At 40.3% G+C, this 23,914-nt stretch overlaps 1 protein-coding gene across 2 annotated transcripts in view; it reads right to left on the minus strand.

Annotated features, from left to right (window-relative positions):
* Positions 1-23,914, minus strand: part of KIRREL3 (kirre like nephrin family adhesion molecule 3) — a 945,792-nt gene that overhangs the window by 293,719 nt on the left and 628,159 nt on the right. For both annotated transcript variants that reach the window (XM_075604274.1, XM_075604273.1), the window contains exons 3-4: positions 19,120-19,269; positions 18,420-18,569 (exon numbers count right to left, since the gene is read on the minus strand). In XM_075604274.1, the coding sequence (XP_075460389.1) occupies positions 18,420-18,569; positions 19,120-19,269 (300 nt within the window). The remainder of the gene's footprint in view (positions 1-18,419; positions 18,570-19,119; positions 19,270-23,914) is intronic.

Genomic DNA, 23,914 nt, shown 5'->3' on the forward strand with positions numbered 1-23,914 from the left:
TCATACAAATATATTGTGCATTTTCAAATTATAACCTTAATGGACTTTAGTGGATAGGCGAAATTAGGGTAAACCCCTCTTTTGCATCTCATGATCACTAGTGTCGGTAATAAAAAAAAAAATTCTGCTACTCTATTTCCATTTGTAAAACTGGGATAATGTTACCTTATTCAATTTAGTGGATAAGCATTGCTATTAACATGACATAATTAAAGTTAATGTTACTTTTAACAAAGCTTAATGCAGGGGAGCTCAATCTTTTTCCCCTGCGCCCCCCTGACGTCTGTCCCCCCTCCTTGCGCCCCCCTGCTTACCTTGCTTCAGACATCCTGGTGTCATGACGTCAAGTTGCCACGGCAACGCAATGTCACATGACCCCGTGGCATCATTTGACGCCGTGTTGCCATGGCGACGCGTGACCAGGAGCGTCTGAAACAAGGTAAGTAGAAGTTTACAGAGGCCCTGGAGCTCCCCGGCATTAATTTAAATCTGCGTCTTGAGTATCTGGGATTTTCAGGAGTCACGTGTGCACAGCTTTGCCCTTCTATGTTGAGTGAGTTATGTAAGTAAACACACTCCACAAACACTTAGCTGCCACTAAACCTGTGAACTTTCAGGATCTATAAAGAACACATTAGTAAGGGTTAATATTTCAAGGCACAGTTGATTGTAGTAAAGCACACAGTGGTCCAAAGATTATCATTATAAAATAATGACTAGTTTCTCATGCTTACATATAAAAATCTTCATTGCAATAGTACACTCTGTAACTACTGTATATACAGAGGTAGCGAGTCTTACCGTTTCCGGATCTGCGGCCGAAAAAGATGAAAGCTGCGGCTCTGGAAAAAGTGGTGCCGTGGTCGTGCTGCGAGGGATTCCTGCCTCCTGATTGGACACCTCTCAGTAATAATCCTCAAGCACCGGAGCAATAGCAGTTGTGGCCCGCGATTTACCCTGGGGCCGGACACAGTATGTCTTGCTACATCTGTTGGTGGCCCTTAGTAGTTAAAACCAACATTGGTGTTCCAGTGTGCAGATGATAAAGGTGCAATCACTCTTACAAACACATGGTAAAGCTATGCTTAAACTGTATTACAACCTCATAATCAATGTATATCTTTTTTCTCAATGTATTATTCTGTGAAGTCAGTTTATTAAAGTTTGTTGCTACAGAACTGGGGCAAAGCTGGTGCTAAAAAAGACTGCACTAGATTTAGCAAGTAAAAGAAATTGCATTAATTTAAATACGATTATTATTTTTTTAAATAAATCTAATGCTGATTTGTGCTCTGGTTTTGCAGCAGGGAGATTTAGATCATTTGAACCCTAATTTGTATTGCATTTCACATAATAGGCCAAAAAGCTCTGGAGCACAATCTTTTTGTCTGGTCCAACTTCTTTAATGACTGTGTCCTAGCAGATATTCCCTTAATGACCTGCTAACACTTATTTACATTTCTTTCACAAACCAAATGGACCAGCAAAGCTAAATGTTCAATCCGTCATTTAGCCACCCATCTTAAACACTCCCTACACAACATACATACAGTAATATGCATTTTTTCTCGGTGTGGTTTCAGCCCTTTTTTTAACATACAATATCAAATGCTACAGTGAAGAGAAAGGGGCATGGTACACTTGCTTAACGTGTTATTTACCACAGGTAGTCATGAATGCACCTTAAAAATATTCTGCTAGATTCTGTCAGAAATGGGGCAGACCTCCAGGATAGAAAATGCATTGTGTTATTATTCTGAGTTATAAGCTGGTACGATGCTAATCCCTCTATCTGATACTTTCCTCTTTAAAGTCGTTTCTGCTCTGGTTATGATATCCCCATTTGTAACCCTCACACGGCTCACTGAGCGATGTGGTTTCACTTTGCGCACTCTCCATTTCAAGGCCCAGCATTAGGAATTCAATCAGTGTTCGCCCTAGCAGCGCTGATCCTAATAAACTCTGCCATCCCTGCGGACCTCTCGTTCCACAGGCAATCTGATACTGCACCGAGGTTTCATTCATGTGGTTTGAATTGATTGATCATTGTATGTGTAATCTTTGCTCTTGAAAAGAGTTGGTCCCAGGTGCTTCCTGATACAACTGTGCATGTTATTATTCTATGACTGGAAACAAAACCAGGAAAGACTCATGCCACTTCGTAGTGTACCAGTGCACTTACCCCTGCCTTGCCCTTGTCAAACCATTGTACTGTAGTTGTCTCTGTACAACTAGCATTGATTTGCTGTCTACAAGCACAATGTATTCTCAGTATTCTCAACAACCTTACTGATTCATGAGGTCGGCTATCAATTTTCAGATGGACTTGATATCTACCTTAGTTCAGACTAAATCAGACACTCCTACAGTAGGTCTAACTGATATGCCAGAAAATGCCTCAGATAAGCATTGTAAGATCAAGTGTTCATATTAAATGTGTAGCCCTTGCACCCTTCCCCCCCCCCTCCCCAAGTGAGATTGGGTCTGCTACTCCATATTGCGGTGGTGCGTACCTGTGTGGCAACAAGAGGGATGAGTGTTCTGCTGTGTTGTGGGGAGAACAGGACAGGGTTTACCAGGTACCTTATTCGTAGTTGCAGTGCCTCCAGTCAGCATGGGTCCTTTGGATGGAAGGAGAGTCCATACTGACACTTTTCTTGGTCCTTAGACAGTGAATCACATTGGTGATGGTACAATGGTGTTTATTGTAGGTTCTGATCTTACAGCATTGCATAGCTTTCCCTCTGCATGGTGTTCCTCCTGAAGCCTCCTTGTGAGACCCAGGGTAGCTGGTACTCACTCCACAGGGGGAGGAAAGACACCCACCTACTTTTGTGAGAGTGCCAGTATTTATACACTTGGGTGTGAATGTAACACCGCCTCATAACAAGACAGATCTGGATACAGACAGGTCATCACATCCAGTATGTGACCCAATCAGTATACACCCCTCAGGCTGACACTCTCTGGCTGTTGCTAGGCCCGCCCTTGGATACATCAAATGCATCTAAGGCTTCAAAAGCACACAAGGCCTTTCTGAAGGAATTAACCCATCCACTGCCTGCACCTAACAGGACTTACACTGGTAGAGCCCAGAAAAATAAGAAGCAACAAGAGGCTAGGCTACATATGCATGGAATTCGATCAAATATGTTTTATTGCAATCATTTAGGGACAGTAGCCACAATCATAGTTGACGTATGTATCATCTTATGATTCATATTGTTAAATTATTAAAAACCTTTAATAGGCTCCTAGGCAGCTCATTGGCTGTTGTGCTAACTACATACTGAGTAAGTCTAAATACTGTAGATCTGCGGCTGAAAAAGTTTAAACTGCAAAGGCACAAGCTCTGTGATATAGATAGATAGACAGATAGATAGAAAGATAGATAGATAGATAGATAGATAGATAGATAGATAGATAGAAGGTGCTCCCAAGCAAGTAAGGCTGGCACAGTTCCTTGGACCCGCTGAATGGTGATCGCGGAGTCTGCTGGGAATGCCTGGGTTTGAATCCCAGAGGGAAGAAGAAGGACGACAAAACGTGCTGAAGCGGGGATGTCCGGTCCTTGGCATTTACAGAGGAGAATTTCTCTGAGCTCACGTGGGGCTGAGTTCCTCTAGGAAGAAAGGACGCAAGGCCATGCTGAAGCGAGGATGTCTGCTCAAAACCTGGACTTATAGATAAGCAAACCCCTTTATTGCTGTGTACAGAGACTATGTATGTTAAATATAATATTACCTATTTTGGGTTGGGAAACAGTTTAGCTGGCCATCCAGTTAGTGAGGGCTAAAGCTACGGTGTAGTTAGTTTTCCCTAAAGGGAATAGGTGTTATTTTTATGTGTTGTTTTGATTTAAAGGGACGGTGGGCCTGTTATCATATGATTTAATCCCTGTAAATAAACCCCATATAAGAAATACAGTGGTTCCTGCCTTAAATTGGGACTTAAAGAGACTGCAACGTGGTGTGGGCATCACAATTGGTGACAAAAGGCACTGAGCAGCGGAAACTGTGGGTTTGAAAATAAATGTGGGGATTTAAAATGGCCGCCTAACTGAAGTGAAAAAAAATTCTGCATGAAAAGTCTGTCCACTGTGTATGACCAGTTGTTACAGGATACACAGGGAAAGCTATGAAGAATTGATTAAATAGCGCCTCCAATAGGTCAAGGTGACGAATACACCTGAAGGTAGAAAATGGAGGATACAATGTGTTTTATGAGTAATGTGCCTGGCCACACAAAACAATGTCCTTTCAGGAATGGGTATCCCGGCGTGGTCCCGCAAAAGGAACCGCACCAGAAATGTTTATGGTGCGAAAAGCTAGACCACACCAAAGACTGTCCCTTCAGGCTGGATGAGGATGATTATGACGATAATGATGATGATGTCTACTCCTACGGGGAGGGGTTAAATGACAGGTCCGCTGTGGACCCCTTCCACATTCGTTTCAGAGAACAGAAGGAAGAACGAGATGCTCTCAATGCCACCGCCTTCACCCACCCCCTGTACTGCAAGAAACCATTATTCAGGTTTAACCTAGCTAGCCGCTAAGGTAACGAAGCTGTTTTTATTTAAATTTTAGTCACATAGTATTGAAGCAGGGCCCTGTATGGGGTGTCGGTATCACCGTGCTATGTTTAAATCTCCCACATCACGTTACTGGGACATTTAAACGCACAGGGGATACCGGCACCCCATACCGGGGCCTGTAACTCAGGATGCAGGGGTTCCCCGGACCTGAAATTAATGCGGTTCTGCTACCGAGTCCCCCTGCCTCAAAAGTGTGTGATTAAAGTTTAAATGTAAAAAATTGAGATACAGTAGCTGCTCCAATAACCATGCCCATGCATTGCTATTACATAGTTACAGAGTTACATAGTTACATAGAAGATCAAGTTGAAAGAAGTTTAACCTTTGCTAAATAAAGGCGACAGATACTTTATCCTATATCCGTACTTACAGTATATTGATCCAAAAGAAGGCAAACAAAAAACGCCAGTGAAATATAATTCAATAATATCTCATAAGGGGAAAAATAAAATCCTTCCTGACTCCAAGAATTGGCAAGCGGATTAATCCCTGGATCAACATCCTTCCCATGTATTCTTATTTGGTATATCCATGTATACCTTTCCTTTCTAAAAAAAAGATTAGAAAAGATGGGGTTATCGTTGCTCCCATTGACAGAATAGGTAACCACACTGGCAATCAATGGGTATATTGGCTAGTATAGTGTTCTATTATTTATTGGGGGTAGCGGGGTGGGTGAAGTAGTATTTATATAGTTACATAGTAGATGAGGTTGAAAAAAGACGTACGTCCATCAAGATCAACATATGCTAAATTTAGACAACAGATACTTTATCCTATATCTATACTTACTTATTGATCCAAAGGAAGGCAAACAAAAAACCCAGTGTCATATCATCCAATGATATCTCATAAGGGAAAAAATAAATTCCTTCCTGACTCCAAGAATTGGCAAGCGGATTAATCCCTGGATCAACATTCTTCCCATGTACTGTATATTTATTTGGTATATCCCTGTATACCTTTCCTTTCTAAAAAGATGTCCAACCTTTTTTGAAAAAAATTATTGTATCTGCCATCACAGTCTCCATGGGTAATGAAGTCCATATTTTAACCACCCTTACTGTAAATAACCCTTTCCTTTGTTGCTGGTGAAATCTCCTTTCCTACAAACTAAAGGGATGCCCCCGAGTCCTTTGTACTGCCCTTGGGATGAATAGTTCATTTGAAAGCTCCTTGTACTGTCCCCGAATATATTTGTATATACTTATCATACCCCCTCTTAGACGCCTCGTTTCTCATGTAAATAAATCAAATTTAGCTAGCCTCTCCTCATAAGATAGATTGTCCATCCCCTTTAATAATTTGGTGGCTCTTCTCTGCAACCTCTCTCTAGTTCCAAAATGTATTTTCTAAGGAGTGGTGCCCAAAATTGTACTCCATATTCAAGGTGTGGTCTTACTAAAGCTTTTTAAAGGGGTATAATTATGTTTACTTCCCTTCCATCCGTTGCCCATTTAATGCAAGATAAGATCTTGTTTGCCTTTGCAGCTACTGCATGACTTCGGGCACTATTGCTAAGCCTGCTGTCAACAAGCACTTCTAAATCCTTCTCCATCAAGGATTCCCGCAATTTATCCCCATTTAATTTGTAAGTCGCCAGTTTATTCTTGCAACCTATTTGCATAACCTTACATTTATCTGTATTAACCTCATCTGCCATTTACCTGCCCACGTTTCCAGTCTCTCCAAGTCCTTCTGGAGAGAAATTACATCCTGCTCTGATTCTTCTACCTTACACAATTTAGTATCATCAGCAAAGATGGAGACTTTGCTCTCGATGCCAAACTCAAGGTCATTAATAAACAAGTTAAAAAGCAGGGGTCCCAGTACCGATCCCTGAGGTACTCCACTCTCGACTTTAGCCCAACCTGAAAAAGTTCCATTTATGACAACCCTCTTTTGTCTGTCCTTCAACCAGTTTTCATTCCAGGTGCATACATTATTACTGAGTCTAATTTGCTTTATTTTGTACACCAACCTCTTGTGTGGAACCGTATCAAAAGCCTTTGCAAAATCTAAGTAGACCACATCAACTGCATTACCCTGGTCTAAATGTCTACTTACCTCATCAAAGAAACAAATAAGGTTAGTTTGGCATGATCTATCCTTCATAAATCCATGCTGACTATTACTAATGATTTTGTTTTCCATTAGGTATTCCTGAATAGTATCCCGTATTAAACATTCAAGTAGTTTCCCCACTATTGAAGTCAGGCTTACAGGTCTGTAATTCCCCGGTTGTGATTTAGCTCCCTTTTTAAATATAGGCACCACATCTGCTTTACGCCAGTCTTGTGGTACTGAGCCTGTGGAAATGGAGTCCTTGAATATTAACTGTAATGGTTTGGATATTGCTGAACTTAACTCATTGAGAATGGATGTATAGCATCGGGGCCAGGTGCCTTATTTACTTTAATTTTTTCAAGCCGCTTATGAACTTCTTCCTCAGTTAACCAATTGTTCATTAATATGGAGGTTGTGGCTTCCTCCTGCGGCACTACTGTTGAAATTAATTCTTCCCTGGTAAACACAGAGGCAAAGAATTAGTTTAATACAACTGCTTTTTCCTTATTTCCAATAATCTGCCTGCCCATCTTGCACTGAAAGGGTCCTATATTTTCTTTCCTTATTTTTTTGTTGTTAAGGTACTTAAATAACTTTTTAGGGTTAATCTTACTTTCTATTGCAACCCTTTTTTCATTATCCATTTTTGCGAATTTGATTGCCTTTTTCCAATTTTTGTTACATTGCTTATAATTCCGATATAATTTCTCTATCCCTTCTGACTTAAAGAATCTAAACGCCTTCCTCTTCTTGTCCATTTCCTCCCCTACCTGTTTATTTAGCCACATTGGTTTTGACTTTTCTTTTATACTTATTACCCAAAGGTATACACTGATAAGTGTGCTTTTCTAACAATGTTTTTTTTTTATAACTCAAATTTTATTGACAGTTTATCATCAAACAACACGATGTACATTGGCCTGCATGTAACACAGCCTAGAAATGCTACAATACTTGCATGTAACACAAATAAATGACATAACAAAAAAGAACAGAAAACGAAAAAAATAAAAAAAAGGTGGGTATTTGCCTTGTTTATAAATCACTGAGAAGGACGCTTGGAGCATTTGACTCGGGAATGAAGCTCCTGCTAACACTGCATTGAACATACGGAGCATATGGGGGGCTAGTTGTTTTGCATATTTTTTGTAGTATAAATTTGAGAAACCATCAGGACCTGGGGCTTTAGAGGGCTTTAAATGTTTAATCACTTGTGTCAGTTCCTCCTGTGAGAAGTCTCTCTGCAACACCTCTACCTCCTCTCCGCTCAATTTAGGAAGATTTGAGGCCGCCAGAAATTCCTCTAGTATCCGTCTCGTTTTGGTATTGTTGCTGACCTTTTCACCATTGTATAACTCTTCATAATATTTTCTAAATTCTTCCACAATTAGTTTTGGGTTAGAGGTCAGAGTGCCCGATTTCAATTTGATAGCATGTATACCATAATTAGATTGTTTATTCCATAATTTTTTTGCTAGTAAAGTATCTGGCTTGTTTGCTTTCTCATAAAATTTCCTCTTTGACCAACTCAATGATTTTTCAGCCTGGGAGGTAAGTAGCAAATTCAGCTCTATTCTAATGTCCTTGAGCTCTTTTAAGGTATCGGGCCTTCTATTTCTCTTATGTAAGTCTGACAGTTCTGCCAATTTTTCCTGCAGCTTTAAAATTTGGGACTCCCTGTTCTTTTTACGCCCTGCCGCAATGCTGATAAGTGAACCATGTAGGGTTGCCTTGTGAGCCACCCATAGAATAATCTTTGAATTGACTGTAAAATTGTCCTTTACTCCAACTCAGTATGGACCTTCCCCTTCACTCGGATAGACCCTCTCGAGAGGTCATCAACCCTCTAAAGTGCTGTATCAGTAAAAGAAACGAGCGCTCGAAGGATCAAGTAAACAGGTCAGAACACAAGCTCTTTACTTTCTCCCGTTTATTTCATGTATACAGACAGATTATATAGTCAAGCAAAACAAGCTGACGTGCAGAACTTGCTTCCAATATTCTGGCATTATCTCCTTGTCTACAGAATTCAGAGAAATTGACACAGGATAATGAGAAATTACATATGTATGTAAGTATGTATGTGTTCAAACTTTCTGTTCCCAGCAGAATAGCTATGTGACTATTTCAATATAACTTGACTTTATTAATCAATATGGAGTACCCCCTGTAAAATACACATTATCATTGACGCTATCTCCTGCATGATCCTGTATTCCGGACGCGGCATCTAGGATCCTATATGCTGCATTGCACACGGTCAGTGGTGTTGCTGATTTGGGCTGTTGTACATGTGAGTTTTTTTGTTATACACTGGCGACACACTTTATTCGAGCTCGGCTAGTCCCACGAATTCGGGTATACCCGGGTGTATTGAGGTTTGTGACTGTTTTCTGCCCGAGTGCATTGAGTTATTTTCCGGCAGGGATTGAAGCATTTTATTCCCGCTGGCTGCAATACTGCACAGTACATATATATATACTGCATTACAATTCATGAATTTATGCCATCTGGTAGACACGCGAAGCATTGCAGCCTATTAAATCTTAATCATTATCATTTAACAGATCAGCCGCCCATCAGCCAGGCATGAACCCAGGCTGGGAAGGCAAATGCAACGGGGCTTGTCAGAGGTGAGGAGCGGCGCATTCCAGGTATCTGCCAGGTACATACCGGGTATTTGCTCGAATAAAGTGTGTCGGTGCAGTATATGTGTGAATAAATGCATTTTTATCCATTATTGAACACATCTCATATATATCTTATTGGGATCATGTGGGTGTGAGCTGTGTCTGGCACCTGGAGGAATATCATTACTGAAGGGATAGAGATCTCTGGATCCACTTTAAAGGAACAGAAACCCCTAGTTGTGTATGTACTTACACATGCCCGTGTGAGTATTTGATATTTTTAGCATTATTCACTCCAAACCTCCCCTGGCTGATCCCCCTGCTATATTGTGAAAGTATTTAGTCGAATCTTTGATCCCTACACATTGTGTATATGATATTGGGAGGATCCAAGGACCATCTGGACAAGGATTTCCATAGAAGAGTCAAAAGCAAAGACAAGACAAGATAAAGACAAGTAAAGAAACCTCTGTTGTGTATTTACTTACACATGGCCGTGTGAGTAGTAAGATCATATATGTGGGCTATTTTCCCTACCCCACTGGTCGAGATTGCATATATATTCATATTTATAATGATTGACTATCTAATCCCTTGCTCCCCCTTTTATGTGTTTTTTTTTCTGTATGTACTAAGGGTCTTGGATAGATCCTATTGGGGTTTCAGCAGACTGGGATCTACATTCTATCCCTCATTCTCCCTTTTGTAAGGGGAGGGCAGCTACATTCGTAGTTACGGTAATATTGTGTTCTTTTCTTTCTGATTTAGTTCTTTCTGATTTAGTCCTTTACACGAGTTAGCGCCAGAGTTCTTTTTGTTTTCCATCCTACTACTATCCAGAGGATCAAAGCTGACTGGAGGCGCTGCATCTAATGAACAAAGGTACCCTGTACACCTACCCTGATGATTCCCCACCACCGCGGAAGTGCTCATCCCTCCTGCTACCTCACAGGTACGCACCACAGTACAAATGGAGTAGCAGACCTAATCTCACTTAGGGTAGGGGTAAAGGGGCTACAAGTGATCTCTGGGACTGGCTAGAGCCTAGAAACATGAGAAATCTCCAATATGGTGAAGTACGAATATTTAGTATCTTACAACGCAGATACAAATTCTACTTACGTAAAAGCAGGTAAAAATGGGCACTTTAGGATAAAATCCTAATCTTTCACTACAAAACTGGAAACAGTAGCTGTACGGTCTGTTGTGTGGTCCTTGAAATATGCAGTCTCCTTTCCGACGCTGGTGCTTCAGACCCACTCCTCCTCGATCTCCAAATCCCGTGATAATCACGCGATGACAGAATTGTGATGTCAGTACCCGGAAGAGCCTCCATCGGTACAGTCAAAGACACATACAATGTACAAAGTTCCAATTGCCTTATATAAGGCTTCCAGCAAGAGTAGGTTGATAAAATTCAGTTGAATGAATCTCAGGAAACTAAGAGCACTACTTACACCAGTATTGAGAAGACAATTGCAAGAGAGTGTATCCCATAAGTGGTATCATTGAGCAAACAGCTACATAATGGAGCCACGTAGCCCCTACCAACACATTTCGAGCTTGCCGCTCTTTATCAAGGTGCATGGTGATAAAATTCAGTGACAGGACTACCATAGCCCTAAGCGTTTAGTCTCAAAAGACTTTGTCAAGGGGCATATACCCCTTCAAAAAGTCTTTTGAGATGAAATGCGTAGGGCTATGATAGTCCTGTCACTGTATTTTATCAACCTACTCTTGCTGCAAGCCTTATTTAACCCTATATACAAAGGTGCAGCACATTTTACAGAATATATATTCTGTGAAATGTGCTGCACCTTTGTCCTGATATACAAATTCCCTAAGAATTCCATGAGGTAAATACACAGGAAATATTCTGCTACGCCATAACACCATTGTGCAATATGCAACATAAATAAAATGCTTTTGTGTTTTCCCACCTGGTTATTGCTGTGTGTTCTCATTGAGAGTGTGAATATAAAATTAATAATATCTACCAATTTTAATGGGCAGTTGGGCAGGTATTATGAATCTAATATTAACACTGATTTACTGCCCTCCTTGTTTCTGAAGGAATCAGCTATGACCCGATGTACTTTTCAGGAAGTGAATTTCAAATCAGTGCAACAGTATCCAGGACCAAACGTCTATCTTCTTGCATTTCTCCCCTGTTCCCCTCCCTCTCTTCACCACCCTCTGGGAAAAAATTGAGATAGCTGCTCCAAGCCTGTTTCCATTAAATCTGGTACAGTAACTCAACACTAATTAGTGGGTATCTCTGTGAGCCTTGCCTCTTATGATACAGAATATAATTTATCCATGGTCTCGTGAGTGTGCCTGGACCTTCCAGTGATGCCTCTGGCTACCTTGACTTTGCAGGTTTCAGATGCAGTAGTTAAGGCCCCACAAACAACACCTATCTGTTGGTTGAGCTTATTTCCTATGTTTACTCCTCTCACTCCCCCTTAGCCCACACAGCTTTGATGTGTGAAAGACATGCTGAAACCCCAAGTGATGCAGCCAAAAATGTTTACCTAGCATTTCACTCATATGCCCATCATGTTTGAATGTCTCTGTTTAATTAACATCGCAGCTTATTCAAACAGCTAATGAGCTTTGATGCCTCAAAAATCACGCAATGATTTTTATCTCAATCAAATTTTTCAACTCTTATAAAGTCAACAGGCTTTTTGGGGGGAGTTTAAAGCTGCAAACACTTTAAAGTAAAAATGTAGATAATAGCAGATTACAGTTACACCCACACCATATCTGTAAAATGTGCATTTTTATATAATTTTTAATTGTTTCATAATTATTGTATGTTTAATTACTACATTTTAAAATGCAAGCCCTTATTCTCACTGTAGTTATTTCTCTAGCCATTTCAACAACATTAATTGTCTAATTGAGAACCCTTCCCATATTGTTCAAGTTGAAATAGCAACTCCCTCCTTTCAAAACTAAAAAAGTTAGATTATCTCAGTCTATAATATGTCTGAAGCAGAACTGCTGCTTCTTTATCTCTGTTATCCCCTCATATCCAGAAATGAACTGGAGAAGACTTGTTTCAGAAAGGGGATGTAGGCCACGATAGCCAGTCAGCAAGGAAAATGCTGCACATGGTGCAAGATCAGACTGGCAGCTCCTTTGATTTCCACATGGGGCTTCGAATTAGCACTGAATGTCACCTAAACCAGGGTGAAAACAACTCAATGATTCTACTCAGACAAGAAAGAGAGGGAAAACGTACACAACTAGTTTAAAGTGGTGTATTCTATTGTGTGTCCATGGCAACATTGCAATAATAGTAGCACTTTTGCTAAAGTCTCCCTTATGGAGACGAAACGCATCAGAGTTATACACTCTGTGTATGTCTTTTTCCTATGTGGATGAATAAATAATTACCTTATTTTTACTGCGCTTGGTTGTATCCTGATTCGGAGAGCAGTGACCGCCATTCCGACCATTTGTCTTGTATTACTCATCGGCTGGAGCACGCAGTATCGGCGTTCTACGGGGGCGTTCTGGCATAAATCAGCAACAACAGGCGGACACGGACAGACCATCGTGAGTACGGCCAGCTGATCATTGAAGTGTGGGGCACATGGTGCGGTGAGGGAAGCTACCGAAGACTCCGTGAGTATCCTGTGGGACGTTTTGCAGCAGCGTTTCCACAGATGCTTTGGACTGCATACAGCTTATTAGCCCCCCACTCTGGGTGAGTTCATTTCAAACACACTGAGGACATTTACAAGCCATTAAGTATCACTTACCCCTATACACTGATACAACTGAAGGATTCAAGAGTATGCCTAATATGTGGCATATTTAGTGCATTATTGCTATTGATTAAGCACCAGCTTTGGAGGTTTATTCCTCACATTTTTTTCTCGTTGCAATAATAGTAGTTGCAAAATGCAGGTTCATGTGTCATTACCAAGGAGAGGAAGGAAACTGTTATTTGATACCTTATGTGCAACCCCTAGAAATGCACAACATAAGCAAAACATTTTAACAAGCTCTTTTTATTCTTCCTATGAGGGACATGTAGAGTAAGAGAGAATGTCCTGAAAAGCAGTGTGAACAAGGATAGGGGAAAAATCAGGCCTATATCTATGGGGTATGGTGGCCAGGTGTCCAGTATTGAACTGGACTGTCCTGTATTTGGATACATGTGTCCGGTATTTTCCTCCCTGGACATAGTGACCTGACGCACCTTTCACCATTGAGTCCAGTATTTTTGGAGAAGCCACTTGGCCATCCTACTATGGGGTGATTTTTTTTTAAAAAGAACTTAAAATCCTGTTAGATAGAGGTAAGATAGAAGAAGTCATTAACAGTGATGAATATAGCTTTCTCTACAGAGAAAATCCTGTTAGACCCATATTTTATTACCTACCAAAACTCCATAAGAGTATTACAAATCCACCTGGTAGGCCCATAATAGCGGGGATTGACTCTTTAACGTCACATCTATCTGCTTATATAGACATATATTTACAAAAATATGTCACTAAACTTCCTTCCTATCTTAAGGACACAACGGATATCTTGCGCATCTTAGAAAGTCAAGTATGGGAAAATGGATGTTATCTAGTAACTTGTGATATTACCTCCCTCTATACGTGTATAAATCATAGAGATGGACATGAAGCTGTGGATAGGGCCTTATCAAAAGATCCAGATATGCCAAATGAACAGGCCAACTTTATTTTAGATGGCATAAAGTTCATCCTAGAACACAATTATTTTCTGTTTGAGGGGGTATATTACCTGCAAAAATGTGGCACCGCCATGGGCACGAAATTTGCACCCAGCTATGCAAATCTTCTTATGGGAGCATGGGAAGAAGACCATATTTGGTCTATTGCAGAGCTGGGTGCGAATTTGTGCCTATGGCGTAGATATATAGATGATATTATGTTTATCTGGAAAGGTAATGAAGAAAGCCTTAAACAGTTTATTATCTATATTAATGACAACTTGCTCAATTTAAAATTTAATTGTGAATATAGTCAGGAAAAAGTTAATTTCTTGGACCTGACTATTTTCATTGAGGAAGGGACAATAAAAACAGAGACCTTCTTCAAAGGTTTAGATATAAACAATTACATATCCACCACAAGTTGTCATCATCCGAAATGGCTGCAAAATGTCCCATATGGACAGATAAGACGCATTAAAAGGAATTGTAGTAACTTAAGTACCTTTCAAAAACAATCTGTCTTTCTTCAAGAAAGGTTTTTAGAAAAAGATTACAATGATGTGATCATACAGGATGCCATTAAAAAAGTCAATGATTTGGATAGAAATGATTTATTGAGTAAGAACAAGAAGGTTAAATCAAATAAAACTTTTGAGTACTCATTTATGACAGATTACAATAGACAATCAGATAAGATTACCAAAATAATTAAAAAGCACTGGCACATTGTAAAAAATGACCCTGTGCTTGGAGAGATTGTCCCTGAAAACCCAAATGTGATCTTCAGAAAAGCCAAATCATTGAAAGATAAATTAGCCCCCAGTGCCCTACCTAAAATAACCAGTGAGGGGAACAGATGGCTAACAAAATCCAAAGGTTTTTATGGTTGTACCACATGCACTGCATGTAAATATAGACCAGAGGATAAATTTAGTTTTGTGTCAAATATCACAGGGCAAAGATACAACATAAAACAACTTTTATCATGCAAATCTAATTATGTGGTATATCTTATCACCTGTCCATGCGGATTACAATATCTGGGCCAAACAACAAGAACTATAAATATACGTATACTTGAGCATATCGGTAATGTGAGGAGAGGTGTTACTACACATCACCTGTCCAACCATTTTTTACAAAAACATAATGGGGACACATCTGGGCTCACTTTTACAGTTATAGAACAAGTGTTGACACATTGGAGAGGTGGAGACAGACAAGCTGCTCTTAAAAAAAGAGAAAGCTTCTGGATCTTCACTTTGCAAACACTTGTACCACTAGGTCTTAATGTGGATTTTGAGCTAAGTGCTTTCCTATAAAAAACTGTAATAATAAATCGTTTTAGACAATAAATTGCTTTAGACTGCAAAATGAGGTTGAAAATGCACTTATTGTGAACTAATTGTTTTTTTCCCTATTTTATTTTGAGATACAACAATCGCCGTTTCAACATATATTAGAAGTTAGATTTTGAGCGATTTTATTAGATTTTATGTCTTTTATATATTTTATATACAATTCCAAAAATAGCACAGTTGTATATTAGGCCACTTCGTGAATTTTTAGAATGGGTTTTTTATTAATAAAGATGTATTTTACTTTGAAGTGTATAAACATTGTTGTGTATTTTAAAGGTTAATTGTATAACAGTGTTGTGAAGATTGGGAGGACATATGTAGTCAATCACCAATTTACTTGCTGTCCAATAGGAGGAAAGGTCAGCATTAAGTAAAGGGTACAAATAGCATCTCTTTATGGGGTAACATCACTCCTGACGAAGCCGTCACTACGTACGGCGAAACTAGTAGAGCGTAACCCCTCGTGTGAGATCCAGAGGGAGAGAGCCTGCTGTGGAGTTCCGGTGGCGTCCGCAATACGAGTTGAAGAACCCGGAAGTGACGTATCGGCCCCCTGAAGCAGCGCAGGTCGGAGACCGGATGAGGAAGCAGCATCGTGCAGAGATCCCGAGAACGCGACTCGAGTGAACCTTCATGTGTACAAACTTGCTGTTACCTTTCCGGAATCCTGTAAGCCTCCAATTTTTATCAATGCTGGATAAATATCTACATTTTTTAAGTATTGGATTGGTGTCTCTCTTTTGGATTCCTACCTCCTATTTATGTTCCTGTGTGTATGGGTCATTAGAGATGCCCATACACAGCTAATATTTCTGATACTTAGTGATCATTAATATCTAGCCTCACTGTGCTCTTATGAGAGCTCTGCCTGTGTATGTGTATTGTTAACATATTGCACTATGCGAGTATCACATTTTTTCCTTAGGCACTGACGCTCCCCTGATTCCTTTTCCTGTTACTATGGGGTGATGTATGAACGGAAACAAAATGCAAATAAAAAATTTGTTTTGATGCATTCGATTCATTTTCTCATCAATTTATGCCAAAAATTAGAGAGTTTCCGCCACTATAGAAATTGTTAGCTAGAAAAGTTTTACATCAATTCTGACCTGGTGTTTTTTTTAGTATGTAAATACAAGATGAAAAAGATACAGTATGTACAGGGAAGTAAAGTTTGATAAATCTCACTATGTGTCACGTGATTCCTCTCTAACTATTCATACTGCCACTCAATAACCTTGATCCATTAACGCGAAAGAGTTTCAAGATAAAAATGACGCAATTATCGTACATTTTACTACAAATATGTCTTACTACAGCACCCCCCCCCTATTGTCTTCTGTTTGAAAAAGGGCTTTTCTTCAGTTTGTTTGTTGAAACTCAGACATACAAATGCTGTAAGCAAGATTAAAATATTACATTTTAATGTTACACATGTATAAGATTTTTCTAACTCAGAGCTCTCAACACAACCACTTACACCACCATGGCACCCATCCATTGGAATCTATAACAAGGGAGGGATCTTCCAACTCACCTTCTGTTTTGAAAAAAACATAACTTTGCTTGAAACTAATTTATGGCTTCTAGTCCATAAAGCTTTTTTCTAACAGGGCACAGTAGGGATGAGATCAGAGATATTATTCAATAGCAATGGTACATTATAGATACCTCTCTGCAAAACAGTTGTAGCTCATTTTCTAACTGAAGCCCCTCTCGCTGTGTGTCACTATTTGACCTCTAAAAAAAACAACAAAAAACGTCTACTATACAAACCAGCGTTTTCTAGCAATATCAGTTGTAACAAGCTCCCTGGGGCACACTTATATGACAGAGGGACGATACGGTCTCCTAAGACTCCTATGTAAACTATTTGTTTGACCTGATTATTGCAGGTTTTTAGCCTGGTGAGATTTTTTTAGTGGTTAGAAAAAAAAACACCCATTCTATTGTACACATAGTCAGTAGCGTAACTACCGTGCTGCTTAACCCTGCGATGCAGGGGGGCCCCGAGACCACAGGGGAGACCTGCTGGCCGCACTGGAAGTTCAGGTTCAAGTTCCTCGCCGGCTGCTGTTGCTTCTCTCTGCTCTTTCCTTCGTTGCGGGGACGGGGCCTTCCCTGCACACAGACAATCCCTTCTCCCCTTGCCTGTTTCCCCGCCCCAGTCTGCAGCAGCTCAGGGGACATTTGCATGCCCCACTCCCAGGTAAAAGAGTGTGTGTGTTGTGATTGATTGTGTTGATTGTACTGTAATTGACTGTGTGTTGTGATTGTGCTGTTATTGAGTGGGTTTGTGTGTGTTGTGATTGTGTGGTGTGATTGTGTGTGTGCTGTGATTGTGTGTGCGCTGTGATCTACTGAAGGCCAACCCGGAGAAAAATGTAAAAAAAATGTATCTTACTTGGTGCGATGTGGTGCAGCAGTGTCTCACGGCATGATCCTGCAATTCCCCCTCAAATAACGCCGCGTTGCCATGACAATGGGGCGCTATGGGATGTCATGACTCTACACGGTGTCACGTTGCCATGACAACAGGATGCTACATAGCGGTCCGTTGTCATGGCAACGCAGCGCACAGCCATTTTCACTGCCATTGGAGGGGACTTGCAGGAGGATGCCGTGAGACGCCGCTTGAAATGAGATTGTAAGGTCAGCTTGGTATGCTCTGAAACAATACACTGAGGGCAGTGTGCATGTATACATGTGTGTGTGTGTGTGTGTATGAAAATAGTTTGATAATAGTTCTAATAATATAGACTGTTTTTGCAAGTGTCTTGGGATACAATGTGGTGTTGTCTTTTTAACATATTGGAAAAAATAGCTCTGACAAAAATGTTTTTTTCATAATATATGCATTCATTGTTGAAGTGACTTTGTCCAAAGTCACGCAGAACTGTCTGATGACCACCAACTGAAACATTTATTCATTTTCATCTACCAATCCCCCAACAATACTACCAATATACCATGATAGCTTCCCCCACAGGTCCCATCCTAATGGAAGTTAATGTACTAAGCAAACAGAAAGGATGTTTCTGGGATGTATAAGGCCTTACCATGTACAGTGAGTCTAGCTGGACGGGATCGAATAGCTGCCTGGATGGCCTGACATTCATACATGGCATCATCTTGGAGTTCTGCGCGTTGGATCTTCAAATGATGCTCCCCAGACAAATGGTCACCCACTACAGAGTAGCGGGGATATCCTGCAGGAAGGAGGAAGGCAAAGAGAGAGTCTGTAAACACAATAAAGCTGCTATCGCCTCAACCTAGTGACACAAAACAGGATTGGATATATTTAAGTATTAAATATACATATTGTTCTGAATTTCAAAGGCAGAACCTGCTATATTAAAAACATTGGCAACATATTACTATATATGACCAGTTATAGTGATGGAAAGGTTGGAAAGATTTATTATTACTCCACTATGTGGTGGTTCACAGAAAAGTATTTCTGGTTTAAATTATATAGGTACCTCTGAAAGTAGCACTGTAGTTATGATATTCATTTTGTTTAACTACCATATTAAGAAAGGGTAACGACCATACCACATTCTTTTTTTCTTCACTTCAAATGTCTAGGACATTTCCCTTAAAGTACCCGATGTCCAATTTCCACATTATTTGTTCACTAAGTGCTCTAGAAATTGACGTGAAAGAGCACTGCACATAGTCTAATAAGCAAGTTGTCCTCCTACTTCCAGCTATATGAGTAATGTTCATTGTAAAGGTGAAAGCTGATAAGGTGCTTACCAGAGAGGTCACGACCTACTCCTAGTGCCAGTCCATCTTTGATCCAGAGTACAATGCCATGGTACCCAGGGATGGCACAAAAAAGGCTCACAGGTTGCCCAGCTACCACCACTTGGTCTTGGGGCTGCTGAGTGAAGGACGATGACTGACCTGAGAATAGAGACAATAAAATGCAATGAAGCTTAACTCTTTATCTCCAATTTCATCTCCTGATATCCGAGTTCAGCCTACTGTATTTAGGATGATAAACAATATGAACAGGGATAAGTGTTATTGTCAGTACGGTACAGTATAGAGCTCTACTAATTTTATTGATCCTGAGAATTGTAGACCAGTTGTTGTATAATAAGTTGAGATACACTTTATCAAACATGTGAGTTCTCCACACAGATACTTGTACATTGGCAATATAAGCTATAATAACATGAAATAGGTGATAACATATTATATACAACACATTTTACTACATATTAACCCCGTAGTAGCCCAGTGGTCTGTGATAAGATCATGAGATATTATGTATTTGAATCCATCTGATGCTTCAGGGGTTAATGAAGATACAATTTGGGTTTAAAAATACAATATATGGGGTTTATGACTTGTCACGGGTCTGTGCAGGTTTTCAAAGTGAGCTTAATTAGAGATAGGTGTTAAAAGTACAATGTAAAGGTTTATGGCCTGTTAACTCCTTGTCCAGGCCTATGGTTAAAACTAATATAAGGACATATGATTTGCCAGAAATGGGTTCTCTAACATAAACAAAAGTTTTCAAAGCATCCCTGGAAGAGGTTTTTGGATTTCCAGGAAACATGGAAATTGAAACATGGAATCAGGGACTTGACAGCGATGCTGAAGTATATTTGCATTCATGGCAGGGACACAAATGCAATGGGACCAGATATGGGAGGTCTGGCAGGTACTATTTGTCGCTTAGGTTTAGGGATAAGTTCACCATGAGCGCCTGGATGTATTGATGTGACTCACATGTGTCTAAGTATTAGTTAAGGGAAGTTATGAGTGCGTTTATATACTGAGGCAAAGTTTGAACAAACGTTCTGTAAAAGTGTTTTTTCTACTCTGTCTTAAAACTTTCAATCTCACAGCTGCTTTACAACAGCGAGTGGGCTTATGTTTTTTCAATGAGGAAAAATAATACTTAAGTCTTAGCAATGTATTAGGACTTTAGATTTCAACAGAGGTGTGTTTAGACCAAACAAGTGAAGTCCCTTTTCTGTGCCAGTGACCTCGCTGGGAGAAAACCCTGACATACTGCCTGGTAATGAAGTGCATATGGATTTCTGTCTTTGTTTTATCCTTTTATTTTAAGAACCTGTCCTGCATTTACTGTAATTGTATGTTCTTCTAATTCTTTTTCTATAATCTCAGCATTGTATTTTATATACCAGAATGCCCTCCTACTGTCTCTGTACGTTCTCCCTACCTACCAATTGGACTGTAAGCTCCTTGGAGCAGGGACTCCTTTTCCTTAATGTTACTTTTATGTCTGAAGCACTTATTCCCATGACCTGTTATTTATATTATCTGTTATTTATTTGATTACCACGTGTATTACTACTGAAGCGCTACAGACGAGACAACGAGTATTCTAAAGCTTGCCTTAAACTTTCCCGGTTACATGCTGGGTACAACTTGGCTAGTTTAAGGCTGTAGTTTAAGGCATTTCTGCATTGACTAAAGACCCATCGGATTAACACAGCAGGGGTCCCTGGCCCCTCAGTTTGAATGGGACTGCCAGGGACTCCCGCTGTTAATCTGATGGGCCATTAGTCAATGCAGAAATGCCTTAAACTTGCCTTAAACTAGACCCAACATGTACCCAGCATGTACCTGGTTTGTGTTCGAATAACTGTCGACACAACAGTATGTACATTAATGGCGCTATATAAATAAAGACATACAATACAATACTATATATATATATATATATATATATATATATATATTGTGACATAGTCCAAAGATATTAGGCAGCTTTCTGCCCCATTTTAGGTCAGAAAGTGCAGCAATAGTGCAAAATGATCCATTCCACAGCTTCACATTTACTCAGGCTGGTGGATGGAAAATCCAGACCACAGATTACAATGTGCCTAGTTCTCCCTCACCTGCTTTCCTAATCACTAGCACAGGTATTTAGAGCAGCGAGGGTTGCATTTCAGTCTCTCTTCTTAGAGCCTGGAGACTGGGGTTGTCGCTGCTCCCCTGCATCCAGTTCGGGGAGGACGCCCCCTTCAAGTATCACAGTACCAGAGGATTTGGCTGGACACTTGGGACCGAGTTCCCACCACGAACAGATAAGACAAACAAATGTTTATTGCTGTATCTAAAAGACTGTATGCTGTATCTAGAGACCCTAAATGAGAGGACATTGTTTTAAGCTGGGGAACCAGGTTAGTTGGCCCAGCAGAAGTTAGAGAGGCTGATTCTGTTGTGTAGTTAGATCCCTGAATGGGATAGGATTTTGTTTATATGATTTGTTTTTTTTGTTTCTTGAAGTAACAATGTGGGAAATACTATAACACTGATATGAGTAAACCACTGAAGGTTAATAGCTGAGTGCCTCCTGCCTACACATGTTAAAGCTGCAGTCCCTTACTGGGATGAAAATAAAGCAGGCAGAAGCCTGAGTTAAGCAACGTAATACTTTGTATGATCCTGTTTTTTGTATAATTAACTACCCTGTTTAAAGTTTGCAATGAAATCCAGTGTGGAATGGAACGGGGACAACTCACTGGTGCAGTATTCCTAGATTTTGCAAAAGCTTTTGACACAGTCGATCATGCTATCCTGCTTAACAAACTCCAGAGCTCTGGAATAGGGAAACATGCTTTAAACTGGTTTCAGTCCTACCTATCAGGAAGATCCCAACATGTGTCCATCTCAGGCTCTAACTCCAACCCCCTGGATATCACCTGTGGTGTCCCGCAAGGCTCTGTTCTGGGGCCCCTACTCTTCTCAGTGTTCATTAATGATCTTCCCACAGCTTGTAAGGAAGCCTCAATACACATGTATGCAGATGACACAATCCTATATGCACACAGTCATAGCCTCTCTGACCTTCAACACATACTTCAGTCTGACTTTTTGAGACTCGAAAACTGGATTTCCCAAAACAAACTGTTTTTAAACACTGACAAGACTGTAACAATGGTATTTGGGACCAAGACTAAATTTGTAAAGCTTCCAGTGACTGAGCTCCTGATTAGAACCAACGCTAACACCACCCTAACACCTGTCACTAGTTTTAAATACCTGGGCTTATGGTTTGACTCCCACTTAACATTCGGGATGCACATTGATACCCTGACAACCAAGACCTATGCCAAACTAGGGGTCCTTTACAGGAAAAAATCCTCCCTAAGTCTCCTGGTAAGAAAGCATATTGCACAGCAGATGCTAATGCCAATTATTGACTATGGAGACATAGTATATGGCTCGGCTCCTCAAACCCACCTTAGCAAACTTGACACCCTCTACAATTCAATTTGTCGTTTTGTTCTCCAATGCAACTACAACACACATCACTGCGAAATGCTCAAAGAACTAGATTGGTCAACACTAGAGTCTAGGCGCAAAGTTCACCTTTCCTGTCTTGCCTTTAAATTCTTCATGGGCAAGCTACCCAGCTACCTGAACAAGCTCCTCAGCCCTGCCGCATGCAGCACCTATCACCTGAGATCAGACTCCAAAAGACTATTCATGGTCCCAAGGCTCAACAAAGTATCCGGACGTTCCTCCTTCTCCTTCCGTGCACCCCAAAACTGGAACAACCTACCAGAGACTCTCACATCTACCACCAGTTTAAGTTCTTTCAAATCTAAGGCTGTCTCACATTTTAACCTGGTCTGTAACTGTTTCATACGCTCATAATATATATTTTCTTTTACTGTGCACACAATGTCTTGTATATAATGTATACCCTGTTCATTTATGTAACTGTACTTGTAACCATGTACTATTTGTTTTACTCTGTGCCCAGGACATACTTGAAAACGAGAGGTAACTCTCATTGTATTACTTACTGGTAAAATATTTTATAAATAAATAATTAACCCTAGAAGACTATGTCGAGAAGATCCCAGACAGACGTCAGCGCTACAAAAGAGGGGCGTTTGTCACATATGGTGGAGAATGTGAGTCGACACTAAAAGGTCTGAGGGATTGCAAATAAATGCGGGGGTTTAAAATGGCCACCCAGCCGAAGTAAAAAGTACAGATGCTATGAGTGAAGTCTGTCCCAATGTGTATAACCAGTTGTGCTTACATCATACACAGAGAATGTGTGAAATGTGGATGCAATAGCACCCTGAACCCAAACAAAAAAAAATTGGTTTTCTGAAGAAAGTGAAAATTGCAGCTAGCAAATTGTCCCTGCCGGGTTTCTAAAATGGCCGACGTGAAATGTTTGTTTTGTAATGTACATAACCATGAAAAACAGTGTCCCTTCTGGCCATACAATGATGATGATGATGATGACGATGACTCGTATGTCGCCCCTGGAGGAGAGCCGTACCCACAGATGAATTTAGTATGCTGGGCCTGTCATGAAGTAGGTCACATGGAAGATGTGTGCCCCCAAATTTTGAAAGACAAACAGCTGCAAAAGCAAGCAACGCCCTGTGAGTGCAAGCAAGATGTGGAAGCTGGTACCAGTGTGTGCCCAGTACCACTGATATCTCTGGAGCTAATAAAGCAAAAAGAAAGAAGAAGAAAAAGAAAACTGTTCCTCAAGTCACAGGGGAAGTGACCAAGCCACTTGAACCTGCGCTGTCAGGAC

The sequence above is a fragment of the Ascaphus truei genome, chromosome 6 (genome assembly GCF_040206685.1).
Source record: "Ascaphus truei isolate aAscTru1 chromosome 6, aAscTru1.hap1, whole genome shotgun sequence".
NCBI lineage: Eukaryota > Metazoa > Chordata > Amphibia > Anura > Ascaphidae > Ascaphus > Ascaphus truei.